The 17,463-nt window shown below is 44.2% G+C and overlaps 1 protein-coding gene across 1 annotated transcript in view; it reads left to right on the top strand.

Annotated features, from left to right (window-relative positions):
- The window catches only part of Dmrt1 (doublesex and mab-3 related transcription factor 1), a 99,364-nt gene that overhangs the window by 20,695 nt on the left and 61,206 nt on the right, over positions 1-17,463 (top strand). The window contains exon 3 of the mRNA XM_042699404.1: positions 16,458-16,741. Within this exon, the coding sequence (XP_042555338.1) occupies positions 16,458-16,741 (284 nt within the window). The remainder of the gene's footprint in view (positions 1-16,457; positions 16,742-17,463) is intronic.

Raw genomic sequence — 17,463 nt, 5'->3', positions numbered from 1 at the left:
TTTCTTCTGGCAGTACTGGGGTTTGAATTCAGAGTACTGTACATCTGAGCCAGACCTCCAGCTCTTTTTGCATCGGATATTTTGAGATAGGTTCTGGCTGTGCCTGTGCCTGATCTATACCAGCCTTCTTAGTAGCTAAAATAATAGGCTTGAGCCTAGCTTACCTGTTTTCTTTTACTATCTATTTCTCAGTAAATAAAAGGCAGAAATTGTACTTGGCATACTCTGTATGAAGAATAGTTTTATTGAGGTATAATTTATATGTCATAAAATTCTCCCCCCTTAAAGTGGAGTTGAGTGTATTCACAGCTGTGAATATACATTCTACACATTTTCATATGCATGTTCCCCCAAATCTACACTCAGAAGTTCCTTGCTACTTCTTCCTTCTTGTAGCCTTGGGTGACCACTGATTCTTCTTGTCCTGCTGGCCCTACCTTTTTTGGACATGGCTCACGGTGAAATGTACACTGCTGTGGCTTCCTGCGGTTGGGTTTGTCCCTTCGCCTAGTGTTTTCCTGGCACATTCGAGTGGCAGCATGCATTCATGCTTTGTTGATCACTAATTAGACAGGACAGTGTATACTACATTTTGTTCACATGTTGATTAGTTAATGGAGAACATTTGTGGCTAATTTGTGTGTGTGTGTGTGTGTGTATTTCCTTTTCTTCAGTATCTACCTTGGAGTGGAACTGTGGGTCTCATGATGTCTCTGTTTAACATTTAGAGGGGGCTAGGGACCGGTGCTCACACCTGTAATCTTAGCTTCTCAGGAGGCTGAGATCTGGGGAATTGCGGTTTGAAGCCAGCCAGGGTGGGAAAGTGCATGAGACCTTTATCTCCAGTTAACCTCTAGAAAACTGGGAGTGACACTGTGGCTCACATGGTAGAATGTTAGCTTTAAGTGAAAAAAGCTCAGAGTGCCCAGGCCCTGAATTCAAGTCCCATGTTGGACAAAAAGAAAACATTTGGAGGGGTTGTTATTTTCCTGAAGTAGCTTAGCTGTACTATTGGTCCAGTTCTTACAGTGGTGGAAACATGGGCCTCCATGTATTTTTTTTTTGCTTGGACAACATGATCTGTCTTTTGCTGGAAGCCACTCTGGGGACATGAAGGACATCCCATTGTGATGTCCATGTGCTGTGCATTCTCCTTGCTAATGGCTGCTCATACTGGTCTCTGGTCATGTGCTCATCGGCCACTTGTCTGTCTTTGGAGAAATAGGTACTACTTCAACCATGCCTCCTTTTCTAGGTTTTTGCTGAATCATTGGGGATAAGAGTCTTTTGGTTTTGTCTGCTGGGCTGACTTCAAACCTCAATCCTCTAGATCTTAGCCTCCTGAATACCTAGAATTATAGGTGTAGGCCACAAATACCTGGCTTTTTCCTTCTTTTTTTTTAGATCTTCAAATGGGTGTAGCAGGAGGTTACAGCCAAACATGTCCATACGTGTATATATAGTGTATCTTGATCATCTGTTATTCTCACCACCCTGTAGTTTCCCACTTCTTTTTTCACATATGTAAGTTACCCTGCGTATTGTAACTACCATCATTCTCTTTTCCATTCAGTCTCCTCCTTCTCCTCCCTCCTCTCCCTGCTCAAAACATGTTTCAGTTTCCTTATATTCATTTTGTTGAACTGTCTGTTAATTGTTCAAAGGGTTTATTATATAGAGTTTCACTTCTGCACGTGCTATATAGTTTAGTCAGCTTTTTTTTTTTTTTTTTGGTTGGTCATGGGGCTTGAACTCTGGGCCTGAGCGCTGTCCCTGAGCTCTTCAGCTCAAGGCGAGTGTTCACCACTTGAGCCACAGCGCCACTTCTGGTTTTCTGGTGGTTAATTGGAGATAGGAGTCGCACGGACTTCCTGCTTCTGCTGGTTTTGATGTGTGATTCTCAGATCTCAGCCTCCTGAGTAGCTAGGATTACAGGCGTGAGCCACTGGCGCCTGGCAGTTTAGTCAGCTTAGTTGCATACAATAGTATATGCCCCTGAGTGTGTTTTTCTAGGAGGTTGTATTTTGGGTCTGAGATTCCCATATGAAAGAAACAGGTGCCCTTTGTCTTTCTGGTCCTGGCTTACTTTGCTTAGTATCATATTTTCCAGTTCCACTCATTTTCCTACAAATGCATACTTTTGTTCTGCTTGATGGCTGAATGAAATTCCATTGTACATATATAATGTACATATAATGGAATTTTAAATAATTATAATGTATGCACACACACGCACCCCTCTCCCCACACATACATTTTCTTGATCCATTCATCTATTATAGGGCATCTGGGCTATTTGTATAACTTGGCTATTGTGAATAGTGCAGCAATGAACCTATCTTGCAATAAATACCCGGCAGTGATTTCTCTGGCTCATATAGTAGTTGTATTTTTATATTTTTGAGGCTTCTCCATACTGATTTCCATAATGGATGCACTAACTTACATTTCCACCTGCAGTATTTGAGGCTCTCTCCTATCCTATCAGCATTTGTTGGTGTTCATGTTCTTGATGATGGCCATTCTGCCTGGAGAGACTCTTAGTGTTTGTTTGTTTTTCTAATTTACATCAAGGATCTATTATATTGTGGTGACATTATTTATTTTTTATTGGTCTTGGGGCTTGAACTCAGGCCCTGGGCACTGTCTCTGAACTTTTGTGCCACAGCTTCACTTCTGGTTTTCTGGTGGTTAATTGGAGATAAGAGCCTCACAGATTTTCCTGTATGTGCTGGCTTCAAACCATGATCCTCAGATCTCAGCCTCTTGAGTAGCTAGGATTTATAGGTGTGAGCCACTAGCACTGGCTGTGTTTTGTATTTTTAAAGATTAAATAAGGAGACAAATTTTAAAAGGCAGTTTGCCTAGTAAGACTTTGAATTCTCAGTTTGTAGAAGATGTCAGCTCACCTCCTTGTGGCTTTTTGTTTTATCCTGTCTAAAGATAACAAATGGGTAAACTGAGTCACAGTTCTTGAAGCTTTTCCAATCTCAAGATTCTGTTTTACGTTTGGAGATTCTGTTCATGTTGGTTAGTGTATAGGAACAGCAGAATGATTTGAGCAGTTCTCAGAAAGAGAATAGAATCTACAACTAATTTTTACGTAGTTAAGACATTAGAGATGGGCTTTTTATTTTTATTTTTTGGGTGGTGGAGATTGAGCTCAGGACCTCCAAACCTTTTCAATTTAGGTTATTTTAAAGACAGATTCTCATGAGTCACCTCCCAACTCCTGCTGGGCTGATAGTCTCTTATGTATGCTCTTGCTAACTTTTTGTTGGGGCTGGTCTTGAACTGTTACCCTCTTAATTATGCCTGGTAAATAGCTGGGATTATAAGTGGGTACTTGAGATGGGTCTGTTTATTTTTAATCCAGACACAGTTACTAATATTTTTTTGTCATTCAGGCTATTTTTTAATCTTTTATTTTTTGTTTTAAATTTATTATTATAAAGGTGATACACAGAATGTGTGTGTGTGTGTGTGTGTGTTTATATAAGTCAGGTTTATATAAGTCACATTTCTTTGTGGACATTGTCACCTCTTCCCTTGTTTTCTCCCATTTTTTTCCCCTTCCCATATTTACCCACAAGTTGTATAGCTCATTTATAACCACGCTATTTTTGTAGCCCTTTATTGTTTGTGTGCTGGAGTTGGCACCCAGAGTCTCCTAGTGCCAGACAAGCGCTTATCACTGAGCCAACCAGCAGCCCCCAAAGTCCTTTCTTTTTACCACATACAGTCAGAACGTAAACTGTGCATGAGACTCATGCACACTTTTAGTACACGCCTAAATATATACTAAAGCACAAATTGTTGTTACGTTCCCAGCAACCAACAGGACAACGGCGTTTTTAAGGACTTTGAATGGCTTTCTTCAGATGTCGACCTGTTCATCTCTTGAGTGAAGTTTCTATGTTCCTCTCCTCTCTGATCCCAGAGGAACTTTCTTCCTCTCCTCCTTGGGATTTCTCATAACCTTTTACTTTTCTATTTCTTCATCTCAACCAATAACCACAATCTTAAAACCTGTGTTGGTAGGAGTGTAGGTCCCCCCCCCCCCCACCAGGTCATGACCCTTGCCTCGTTAAGGAAAAACAGAACCAACAAGCCCTTTATTGTCTTTGTCTTAGCAGTGGCTGGTATTGTTTCTGATCCAAGGTAGACTAAATCTCCAGTGCCCAGGACACTAAGTGAGGCATTGATACAGCTGTAGATGATACTAAGTCCTGCCCACACTCTTGGCAAAGTGCACCTTAGATAGGGACTGTCTTTGGGCCTGGGCCTGATGGCTTAGTGTTGAGTTCTTCTCCTCTGGGGAGCACCATTATACTTGTTCACAGGTCCCGGAGCTCACCAGGTCATTCTTGTTACTTAAGCCATCTCATGGTGGCATTGGACCTCCCGCCTGCCTGACTGGCTGTTTGCCTGTCTGCCTGTCTGTGTTTACCAGTCGGGAGTCATTTACACCTGGCAGGAAACTGGCTGACTCCTGGTCATGCACAGCCTCTCAGCTGACAAGGTCCCAGGCCAGGCCATACCTCAGCTCTTTTGTGCTTTCTGATACTAGCAGGGGACATATGCCAGCTCCCAGGCTGGGCAGGGTCCTTAGCTAGAGCCAGTTGCATGTCTCGGTAAGACTTGCCACTTGAATTTCTCATGGTGACATGATGTGGATAAACTTATTTCCGAGGCTCGCCAGTCTGTGAGAAGCTATGAGGTTTAATTCTCCAAGGTTAGTCTTATGTGATTTAAAAAACGATGGAAGAGTAGGTGAGCTTTTCTTTGTAGAGACAATTTCTCTCTCTCTCCCCCTCCGTGTGTGTGTGTGTGTGTGTGTGTGTGTGTGTGTGTGTGTGTGTGTGTGTGTGTGAGATGGGGCTTGAACCCAGGCCTGGGCTGTCCCTGAGCTCTTTTTGCTCAAGGCTAGAGCTCTACCATTTTGAGCCACAGTGGCGCTTCTGGCTTTTTCTGAGTGGTGTAGTAGAGATAAAAAAAAAATCTCACTGACTTTCTTTCCCAGCCTGACTTTGAACTGAGATCCTCAGATCTCAGCCTCCTAAGTAGCTAGGATTATAATTGTGAGCCACCGGTGCCTGGCCCATTCTGTTTTTGTTGTTTGGTTTTGTTTTTGAGAGGAACTTTATCCAAAGGAAGAAAGGCAGAAAACACACTGGAGGAACCACAAGAAGACAGAGTGGCCTTGTTCCTAGCAGCACATATTTGCATGAACTCAGTGGTAGTTCAGAGGCTGACCATCCAACCTACAGAGGCCACAGTGGAGTAGGGGAAGAAAGGCCAAGGAATGGGAGGGTATTTGACCTCCAGGGTACAGTCGGCACCCTACCTCATTCTCTTGCCTTTCCTGCTAGTGATGAACAGCTAGCTAAGCCAAAGGCACACTTTAGGATAAGGCCCTAGTGTCAGTTCTAGAATTATGTGCAAGTCTCATTTCAGTTGCTCATTTGACCATGCTTTCTTCCTTCTCAAAACAAATACCCACCAGGGAGCAGTACATGCACTTGGTTTATGATTCAGTCTCTCTGTGTTCTCTTTCCTAGCCAACTTCTCTCTTTCATAGTCTTTAAAAACACAATGCAGTTAGACAGAAAATTAAAGCAGAAGGCAGGATGATGGTGTCTCTTACTTGTAATCCTAGCTACTCAGTAGGCTGAGATCTGAGGATCGTGGTTTGAAGCCAGCTTGGGCAGAAGTCAATGAGCCACCAAAAAGCCAGAAGTAAAGATGTGGGTCAAATCGAGTGCTGGCGTTGAGCACAAAAGCCATGCGTTCAAGCCCTAGGACTGGCACAAACAATCCCCAGCAAGGAAGTAGAACTGAGGAGGCCTGGCTCTAGGAGTAGAGTCCTAGTCTGGCAAGCTCAAGGCCTTGAGTTCGAACCCTGGTATAACACACACACACACACACACACACACACACACACACATCAAGCACACACAAATCAAGGCAAAGAGAGCATCAAGGGCTCCAGATAATCTAATTTTTTCCCCTGTGATTTAAATGAAGGTGAGGAAAGCACTTAATCAAATCTGAAACCCTCACGGTTATACTTGTGTGCCTGTAATGTGCACCATGGGTGCATGTAGGCTAGGGGTGTGCTTTGGTCCTAAAGGTCAGACGAGTTTCCGCCACATATTTGGCTAAGATGGAACAGTTAGCTACAACAGTATGGAAACCTGGAGGTCATATAGCAGGCAGGAGAAATAATTAATGCCAGGTAATGGGTAATTACAGATAATGGCCTTCCTAGGGCGGTGCAGAATACACAGCCCCACGGACTTGGCTGCCATGAACACTGAATAGCACATTAACTTTATAGCAAGCTAAACATATAGCCCTGGAATTGCTGCACATGCACATGTACGTACACACACACACACACACACACACACACACACACACACCAACAAATGAAGCCTCTAGTCTTTTTTCCCCCCTTTTGGGGTTTGGGTCCTGTTCCCTAGCTTTTTTTGTTGTTGTTGTTGTTGTTGTTTTGTCGTGGGGCTTGAACTCTGGGCCTGGGCGCTGTCCAGCTCAAGGCTAGTGCTCTATCACTTGAGCTACAGTGCCACTTCCGGTTTTCTGAGTGGTTTATTGGAGATAGGCCTCACAGACTTTCCTGCCAGGCTAGCTTTGAGCCACGATCCTCAGATCTCAGCCTCCTGAGTACCAATTATTACAGGCATGAGCCACCGATGTCCAGCTTTCCCTTAGCTTTTGAGTTCAAGACTAACATTCTACCCCTTGAACCACGGCTCCACTTTCAGTTTTTTGGTGATTAATTGGACACAAGAGGCTCATGGACTCTCCTGCCTGGGCTGGCTTTGAACTGGGATCTCAGATCTCAGCCTCCTGAGTTACTAGGATTACAGGTATGAACCACTAGGCCCCTAAGTCTTAAGAGAAGTGCTGTGGTAGCGAGGCTTCCCTGGAGCAGTGCTGAAGAATGGATGGACTGGGGCTGGAAGGGGGAGAAAGTATCTGTCCTGCATTTTGAAAGGACTTGAATTTGTCTAAGTCGAGGTGGGCCACGGTTTCCAGGGGTTGAAAACAACAACAGTGAGCGCTTGTAGTTTTCCTGGCACCAGGTTTGTGTTTGACGTTTAAAATAGCCCTGTCTTGATCGCCTCGTGGGAGAAACACGCTGTCCCCGTTTCCTGATTATGGCTTTAGGGAGTGATTCCACTGACTGCACTCAAGGCTGCTGTCTGACCTCAGGGAAGGCCAGGGGCTGGCTTGTCCTCTTTTCCAAGTTCAGTGGCGTTCATTGGAGAAGCCCTGCCAGGTGCAGCCCCGCCCTCCCGTGATGCCCTGAACAGCAAGGAGGCCTTTGACTGCACATTTTTGGTGCTTCTCTTATTTTAAACCAGTGTTATCACTGGGCTTCTGTGGAGACAGCAGAATAGCTTACGTTCACTGAGTGCCTGCCACATGTTGGAGCCTAAATGCTAGACATGGACTCTCTTAGAACCCCTAAGAGGTGTCATTACCTCCACATGACATGAGATATTCTCTCTCCAGTCAGTCAGCCAGGACACCCAGCCTGAAGCTCTGCTACCTGCTGCCTAGCCATTCTGTAGGCATCCCCCCACCGCCCTTGGTGCCTGTCCTAGGGCTCGAACTCAGGGCCGAGGCGCTCTCCTTGAACTTTTGTGCTCAAGGCTAAGCCACAGCTCTACTTCCAGCTTCTCTGGTAGTTAATTGGAGATGAGAATCTCATGGACTTTCTTGCCTGGGCTGGTTTTGAACCATGACCCTCAGAACTCAGCCTTCTGAGAAGCTAGGACTACAGGTGTGAGCTGCTAGCGCCTGGCTTGTGATTGGAAGGTCGTTAACTACCACTCCAAGAGTCACCTGGAGGTGTGTTTGGTTCTAGTGTCATCAAGGCCTTGGGAGTGAGAGTCTGGGCTGTGGCCTGGCCATTGGGCCTTTCATACTATTGAGCTCTGCTGTGTGGCCTGGGTGGTAGCCTGGGTGGCAGAGGTCATTTCTGGAGTACTTTTGTACCAGCTCTGAGCTATCTTGGAACCACCACTGTTGGTGGTGGTGCTGATCTTTGCTTGGAGAAGGAGTCTTGTTCCTGGGGTGGCTAGTCTCCATGTCAGCTACATCATAGATCCCCTTCTTGTGGTGGAAGAGTCCTGAGGCAGTACCATGGCTTACTTGGTTGATTGTTGATCAGTGGGTGGACTTTCCAGAAGCTGGTAAGTCTGGACCACCAGATTGCTCCACAAAGAAGGCTGGTGGTTGGCTAATCATTGCCCACTAAGGAGCTAGCATCCAGCCCAGTACCATCCTCCAGATTCTAGGAAATGCTTTCCTTAAATAATGAGATTGCTTTTCTTCAGTAATATTTGTCTTCAGTAAACAAATAAGGAAGTCGGGGAACACCTATGTTTCCCTCCAACGTATTAGTTGAGGATGGATTAACATGGAGGTCTCAGATTTTCTGGTAAACGATTTGGCCAGATTGGCAATTAAACTCAAAAACTTTCTAGGAAAAGCACCATGAAAGTATGGGGTTGCAAAGACAAATATAAGACATCTATCAATGATTTATATGAAGTCATTCTAAATTGGAGTTCTACGGTTTGTAATGGTAAATCTTTGTTTCATTTGTGATCTTTTTTTTCCTCATATGAGGTTTAAGCCCAGGGTCTTGTGTTCTCACTCAGCTTGCTTGCTTAGCTGGCACTATACCATTTGAGCCATGTCTCCAATTCAGCTTTTTCTTTACTTTGCTGGGCCTGAGGCTTGAACTCTGGGACTGGGTGCTGTCCCTAAGTTTTTGTGCTCAAGGCTAGCACTCTGCCTACCACTTGGGTCACAGCTCCATTTCTGTCTTTTTTGTTGTTATTGGTTATGGGGACTAAACTCTGGGCCTGGGCACTTTCCCTCAGCTCTTCAGCTCAAGGCTAGCGCTCTACCACTTGAGCCACAGCACCACTTCTGGCTTTTTCTGCTTATGTGGTGTTGAAGAATCGAACCCATGGCACCATGTGTGCAAGGCGAGCACTCTACCACTGAGTCACCTTCCCAGCCCCATTTCTGTCTTTTTGTGGTTAATTGGAGATAAGAGTCTCACAGAACTTCCTGTCTAAGCTGGCTTTGAATCACAGTTCTTAGATCTCATCCTGCTGAGTAGCTAGGATTAGTGTGAGTCTCTGGCATCGAGCTCCAACTCAGCTTTTTGCTGGTTCATTGGAGATGGAGTTCCCAAACTTTCCTGCCTAGGCTGACTTCTAATTTTGATCCTCTGGATCTCCTTCTTCTGAGTAGCTAGGACTATAGGTGCGAGCTACTGGCTCCTGACGCATTTGTGATCTTTTGTATTTCATGTGGGAAACTAGTGTTTGGTTTTCTCACTGAAAGGAATATGAATTCTAAGTTTGAGCACAAAAGATGCAACGTGCAACAACTCTGGGAATCATGACATTGGAGAAGAGGGGAAAGTCTTCACCAACCTTAAAATGAATTACTGGTTAACTACTATTAATATGCCACAGGTCTAGAGATCAGGAAGATCAATAAAGGTGTTTATCATGTGTGGGTATCGATCTCTCAGCAAGAAGTGAATCATATTTCACGCTGCATGTGGTAGTGAAGGAAAAAAAAAAGTAGCAGAAAGGATGTGAAGCCCGGTTCTGAAAGGATGTGCACAAAGTAGGACTGACAACCGTGCGGGAAGAAGAGAGGGTCTTCCTGTCTGCAGAGGAGACTAGTTCTGTGCTGGTCTGTGGGTAATTTTTCCAGTTGTATTCTTATATAGGACCTGCTCTCTTCCTTAGCCGTTGAATCCAGTTCCATTTAGCTTTCTTACATATCACCAATTAGGAAAACATACTAGTCAATTTAGGAATGTGTAACAGTCATTGCAACACTTAAAGCCTCAAATGGTCGTGCATGCCTGTAATCCTAGCCTAGAGGAAGTAAAGATGAGGAGTATTGAAAATTCAAGGCCAGCCTGAACTACACTATGAGACTCGGCATACTTCTCACTTCTGTATATAGGCTGATGATTCTGTAAGTGCTCACTGTCAAGAAAGCTAGCACATTCCCATATTCTCTTAGGGACAATGCTGATTTGTCTCTTAGTTAATACCATCAGTGTGCAGTCTTGCCCAGGTTTTACTCTAGAAGGCTATAGAGGGAGATCTAGCTTAAGAATTTTCAGCAAATTAAAATTAATTAAAATACTTGCTTTCCATTAAGAGATTTGTGGTCTGTACTTAGTTGAATTGGCTCTGGTGTGTGAGTGTGTGTGTGTGTGTGTGTGTGTGTGTGTGTGTGTGTGTGTACACGCATGTACATATGCCAGTAGTAGGGCTTCAACTCAGGGTCTTGCATTCTCTTAGCTTTTTTGCTCAAGGCTGGTGCCATTTGAGCCATATTTCCACTTCTGTTTTTTGTTTTTTGCTGGTTAGAGATAAAAGTCTCCGGGACTTTTTTTTTCTACAGCTGACTTTCAGGCCTCAAATCTTGACCTCCTTGAGTAGCTAGGATTATAAATGTGAACCAGCAGTACCCAGCGAATTAACTCTGATATTAAAGATCCCTTTCGTGGTATACGTGAGCCTTGGAGACCAAAGTCAGACCAAAGGTGTCCTGAGAAGTATTATTGACGGTATGTCCAGCCCAGGTTTACAGAACTGTCAATTCTTCTTGTCACTTTTTCTTCTGTATTTCAGAATGTGTACAGTTAGGAGTAGCCTATTATTTCTATGTGTAAAACCACCTTCAAAAATGATTGTACATGTGTACATAATAAAGCTTTGTGTTTTAGTTCTTATGAGTTGGAAATCTTACTTTCAAAATTCTTACCAATTAATTTGGGGGTACTTAGCCTGACTTGCTAACTTGTATGATACCCCTGGTTGTTGGAGGAAATGCCTCCTTTTTACCTTTTGGGGACTTTTGCCCTGATCTGTCGAAGTTCTTATCTTTCGAAGTTCTTACCCATTCATTGTGGGCGGGATCTCTGTGTTCCTTCTCAGGCCAGAGAATATCGAGTGATGACAGAGCATCGAGTGAGGGTGAGAGGGACCTTGCAGACTTTTCCAGAACAACAGGATGATCTTTAAGGAATTCACAGAACATCACACACAGGCACTCCGAAGGTCCATCACACTCAGACCCCGCGAACATTCCATTCTCACTCCCTGTGTTCCTTCTTGTGCACTTGGCTCTCTAGCCAGGCTGGTCCCTGTCCTTAGAGCTGTCTTCTTTCCCTCCTTGTGTGACTGTATTGATGTTATTCTCTTCTATTTTCCTCCTGTCTCTGTGTCACCTCCATCCCAGCCCTGTTGATGCCACTGTGGCATCTGTCTATCCTGTGATTGCAGTACTTAGATGGTTGTACTCTGGAGGTTTTCTCGTCTAGGCCGACAATTATGAATGAAGTATTTAACACTTCTTTGTGCCTTTGAGAAACATCTAAGACAAATTCTTGTACATAGGTATTACATGATTAATGCATGGATTAAATATAAATGTAAAGATACAATTTAGGGCCAAGAATAATATGTGTGTGTGTGTGTGTGTGTGTGTAATTTTTTCTGACGTTACCTTACTGGGCTTGAATGTAGGACCTTGAGCTCTTGCTCAGCTTTTTTTTTTCCCCCTAAGAGCCAGCTCTCTACCATTTAAGCCATACCTCCACACCTGGGTTTTGATGCTTAAGAGGAGATAAAAGTGTCATGGATTTGTCTGCTTGGGCTGGCTCCAAATCTTGATTCTTAGATCTCAACTCCCTGTGTAGCTAGAATTACATGATGTTTTGATAAGCTATTTCTCTAGAATCCAAAAGGCTTTTGAAGAATAAACAAATGCCTGGCAAATATTGGATACTTAAGGAATATGTGTTAAGGAGAAGAAGTGCTTCACTAGATGGATGAAGTTTTTCTCATTAGCACAAAAGAAGAGAAAAAGCAAGTGTGAGGTCTCAAGTCTGTACTCTAGCTACTTGGGAAGTACGGAACAGGGGATTCAGGCTGAAAGCCAGCCCAGGCATGAATGTTTGAGAGATTCCATTTCAACTGATAGCTGGGCACAGTGCTACACACCTGTTATCTCAGATATAGGACCTGCCTAGCAAGCATGAGGCCCTGAGTTAAAAACAAACAAAAACCACGAAGCTGGGCACCTGACTCATACCTGTAATCCTAGCTACTCAGGAGACTGAAATCTGAGGATCAAGGTTCAAAGCCAGAAAAGTTCTTGAGACTCTTCATCTCCAGTTAACCAGCAAAAAGCCAGAAATAGAAGTAAAGTACTAGCCTCGAGCAAAAAAGCTCAGGAACAGTGCTCAGGCCCTGAATCCAAGCCCCAGTACTGGCACAGAAGAAAAAAGTAACCCCTGGTACAACACAAATGCAGCAACAAACTGAATAAGAAAATGGATGTATTCTATGAAAATGAGGATTATCCAGTAACAGTCCACAGCATGGATGGCTTATGACCTGAGTTCCATAGTGATTCGCTTCTCTATAATAGAATTCATTTGTGCACTCGTTTGTGCATTCTCATTAGGACTGCAAGTCACATCTTTTTAGGGATAAGGTATAGAACAGTTGCTTTGAGTCTTTAGAGACTGTCAGATCTCAAACTTTGCATGTATCACATGACCATTCTTCAAAACCCAGGTGGTAGCCTGCCTTCGGCGTGTCCAGTGGATCTCAAGAGTTTGCATTTCTTTAAGTCCCTGGGAGATGGTAATGGTGCTGAATATGGACTATACTGCTAAACTACTGCGTCCTACACCAGGGGAGAGTTTCGTGTACCAGGTACTCATATATAAAGCAGGAGGCAAAGAGCTGCCTTTAACATTGACCGTGAGTTTTAATTTGGAACTTTGAAATGTAGCATTGAATTGAGGTTGTGGTTTAGGGTTAAAGAGTTACCTGATTAGCATGTGCTAAGATATCCAAGAGGGACTGGGAAGGTGGCTCAGTGGTAGAGTGCTTGCCTTGCATGCATGAGGCCCTGGGTTGGATTCCTCAGCACCACATAAGCAGAAAAAGCCAGAATTGGCATTGTGGCTCAAGTGGTAGAGCACTAGCCTTGATCTGAAGAGCTGAGAGACAGGGCCCAGGCCCAGAGTTCAGGCCCCACGACCGACCAACAAAACAAAACAAAAAACCCAACAGTTGGTAGTGTATAGACAACGCTCAAAAAAAAAAAATCTCACTAGTTGAGCTCTAGTGCCTCAAGCCTGTAATCTATTAGCTATTCAGGAGGCTGAGAATCTAAGGATCATGGTTCAAAGCGAGCCTGGGAAGCTAAGCCCATGAGACTTTTATCTCCAGTTAACTACATACACAAAGTGCCAGCCTTGAGGGATAAAGCTAAGGGAGAGTGCCCTGACCTTGATTTGATGCCCTTGTACCAGACCCCTCCTCTCTCTCTCTCTCTCTCTATATATATATATAAATATATATACACACATATATATGCATATCATTTTTAAGATGCTTAACCATGTTATGGCTATAAAATTTGTAGGTATGCTGGGTGCTGTGGCTCATGCCTGTAATCTGGGCTGTTTATGAGACTGAGATCTGAGGGTTGCAGTTTGAAACCAGCCCAGACAGGAAGGTCTGTGAGAGATTTATCTTCAATTAACTACCAGAAAACCAAAAGTAGCTCTGTGGCTCAAAGTGGTGGAGCACTAGCCTTAAGCAAAAGTGCTCAGGGACAGTGTCCAGGCCCTGGGTTCAAACCCCACGACTGACTTAAAAAATTTTTTATAGGTATACTTGCAAAGTGCATATGGTTATATTATTCAGACACTGATGTGGAACTCTGCCTTTCCAACATGGATGTGTCAGTTTATCATTAAAACATACTATAACTTGAAGGATGAAATAAAATAAGGGAAAGTAGAAAAGTAATTAGTAATTAACTAATTACAAACAGATGATTGTAGCAAAGCAGATGGTCGCTTTGACCTGCCCTAGCATTTTATGTGAGGTTTACCATGCAATTTATGGAGGCTGTTTCCTTGTTACCTTCAGAGTTATTGCTGTTGTCATTCTGTTCCTTGATGAACTGAGGCATGATGGGAGCCGGCCATTTCCTTTGTGCATGTTTCCTCTTTGCTGTCTCCAGGATCCCTTGTTAACTGGCTTCTTCTGCTCCCATGGTACTAAAATACCAGGTCCCACAGACCTACTCATCTGCCAATCCTTTCCAGTCTGATTGTGTGTGTGTGTGTTTGTGCATGTGCACTAGTCCTTTTGATGCTTAATTGGAGATAAGAGTCTCATAGACTTTCCTACCCGGGCTGGCTAGGAACCATGATCCTCAAATCTCGGCCTCCTAAGTAGCTAGGATCACAGGCGTGAACCACCAATGTCTGGCTTGCGTTTGCTTGATCACTGAGCAGGCTGCCCTCTCTGTGAGCCATGTCAACGTTGGCCTGTGTGATACTGTTTCCCTTCTGTATGATTGCTGCTTCTGCTCTCTTCTTTCCATCTTGGCCATGGCTGGGTGACACCTGGATGCCAGCTTCTGGTCTCCGTGTCTCCCAAGATCACAGGTGTCCTTACTCCTCACACCCTCCATCCTGGGCCTTCCTTTGTCTAGATTACACCCCCCTATCTCTTTTCTCTGCTCCAAGGATCCTGCTCTCCATCTTCCCCCGTTTCTTCATTCTTCCAGGTCTGTTTGGTCTCATGCTTGACATGTTCCTGGAGACCAGGCTCCCTGACATTTGCAGTCTCTGCCTAAACTATTTCTGTGACTCACGAGTGGGCCTTGCTACTCCCAGTGGCTCCTCTTTTACTTGTGTTGAGAATTCCATTAGGCAGATCTCCACTGCACAGCTTTCTGGGTAACCTCCTTGTCCAGGGATCCTCAGAACATGCTTGCTACATCTCAGAGATCTTGAAAGCTGGATCAGGGTTTGCCTTGTCTGCCTCCAGCCCATGAAGCTCTCCTACTGAGCTACATCCCCTCCACCCAATTCCTTTACTCCATTTATAAGGTGCAGATCAGACCCAGCTTAGGCTTCAAGACATCTTTCCTTTCTCTGATTTCCTCTTCCTGTTTCTGGGCATTCTGGGGATGTGGAATGGTGCTGTGATTGTAATCCTATCTTAGACCATATGTTTCCTGAGTGTGTGGTTTCGGGGAAAGGCAGAATACCTTGAAGCCCTTGTTAGGTCTCTTAGCTAGAAGGATGGCTGATGAGTTCATTCAATCTTTTGTGTGTTGTTAGTTCGTGGTGGCCCTAAGGCTTGAACTCAGGACCTGAGCACCATCCTTGAGTTTCTCTTGCTCAAGGCTAGCATTCTGCCACTTGAGCCACAACTTCAGTCCCAGCTTTTTTTTGGTGGCTAATTGGAGATAAGAGTATTATGGACTTTCCTGCCTGGGTTAGCTTTGAACTGCTATCCTCAGGTCTCAGCCTCTTGAGTAGCTTGGATTATAAGCATGAACTACCAGTGCCGGGCTTTCATTCAGTCGCCTCCAGTGCCCAGTTTTCATTTAGTCTTTGACTTTGACAATAAACAGTTTAAAGCCTGTGTGTCAGGGTTTGGCAGTTTGAATTCTTCGGGACAAATTGGTTCTTTTCCCCATTTATGTGAAAAAGTTCTATAGCAAAAGCACTCATATTGTCAGAATACTTCACTGGACTGACCTACAAGTCTGCCTCCCCGTCTACACCATAGTTCAGACTTTAAAGGATACAGTGTTAACTGTGAAGGAAATAATGTGTGTTTAACCTCCTAGCCTCTGTCTTCTACTTTCTGGCCCATCTTTGAGGGTGCCAGACTTAGGATGTTGGGGTATTTATTTCCTTTATTTAAAGTGAACTGCAGTGACTTTTATGGTAAGAATGCAGTTTAACTGGGTTTGGTCTTTAGTATCTTGACATAAGGGTGGGAATATCTAGGTTGAAGTTAGACTGTCAAACTGTATATAATTAGATCTACCTCTGAAACTAGTTGGTAATCTCAGTAAAACACAAACAAACAAAAAACCCAAAAACAAAAACAAAACTCAGCCAGCCAAACACTGCCTGTGGTTCCCACCTTAAACCTAGCTACTCAGGAGGCTGAGATCTGAGATCTGAGTTGGAAGCCAGCCTAAGTAGGAAAGTGTGTGAGACTCTTATCTCCACTGAACTACCAAAAATACTGGAAGTGAAGCTGTGGGGCTCAAGTTTGTAGATCATTAGCTTTGAGCAAAAGAAGCTCAAAGACAGAGTCCCAGCCCTGAGTAAAAGTTCCCCCACCCCACTCCCACATATCCAGCAAGGGTCTTTCAGCTATACCCTGTAATGGTACCAGCCTTGGAACCTTCCTGGTACTTTGCTCTGCATATATTGAGAAGAAAGCAGGGGTGCATTCATCATCAGCACTCAGAGTTTAAATTGTATGGACCTCTACATTAAAGCTATGTTCCCCCCCCCCCCTTCTTTTCTTCCTTTTTAGAGGGACGCATGGTCATCCAGGACATTCCTGCTGTCACCAGCAGAGGGCACGTGGAGAACACACCTGACCTGGTTTCAGACTCCACCTACTACAGCAGCTTTTACCAGCCATCTCTGTTCCCCTACTACAACAATCTGTACAACTACCCGCAGTACTCCATGGCCCTGTCTGCTGAGTCCTCTTCTGGGGACGTGGGAAATTCCCTTGGGGGGTCCCCCGTGAAGAACAGCCTTCGGAGCCTTCCAACACCTTACGTGCCTGGTCAGACAGGAAACCAATGGCAGGTAGGATACTATCAAGAAGACTTAACCGGATATGTGAAACACTCACACACATGCTCAGTGAGGCATGCGTGTACACATGTGTAGGCACAGTATGTAAGTCGTACAAAGAGTCTTCCCCTCTGCTAATAAAGCCATTTAACCCCATAGGTTGATTGTGGGGATCCTGAGAAGAAATATGCATCTGTTTGGGTTCACTTTTGATTTTTACTTGCTCACACTGGCATTTTGCATAAATTCCCTGTCAGCCAGAGTTAGGTGTGCAAGTAGTTTGAGCCCTTAGGAAAAACTAGGCTCAGTTTTCTGAGCAGCACTACTCTTCCTGAGGAATTTGTACCCTGGGAAGGGAAAATGTTAGAATGCATGTGTTTGCATGGAGAACGGTAAGGGAAGGAATTGGGTCATCATTTGTGGGGCCGATGTGATTGCATTTTTTTTTTTACTATAAATTGAGGTCGGTCTTTCATACTTCATGCATTGTTAAAAGACCGTGCAAGTCTGGTGCTGGTAGCTGTTGAGACAGAAGGTAATCCTAGCTACTCAAGAGGCTGAAATCAAGGTTGGACACTAGCTTGGGCAGGAATGTCTATGAGATCCTTGTCTCCAATTAACCGCCAAAAAAAACTGGAAGTAGAGCTCTGGCTCAAGTAGTAGAATTCTAGCATTAAGCAAAAAATAGGGGTATTTGTGCTCAGGCCCCGATTTTAGCAAAACTCTTAATGCTG

This window comes from Dipodomys spectabilis, unplaced genomic scaffold (assembly GCF_019054845.1).
Source record: "Dipodomys spectabilis isolate Male_0828 unplaced genomic scaffold, ASM1905484v1 ptg000241l, whole genome shotgun sequence".
Classification (NCBI taxonomy): Eukaryota; Metazoa; Chordata; class Mammalia; order Rodentia; family Heteromyidae; genus Dipodomys; species Dipodomys spectabilis.
Note: the sequence above shows the minus strand (reverse complement) of the source record. Positions and strands in the feature narration are given on the sequence as shown.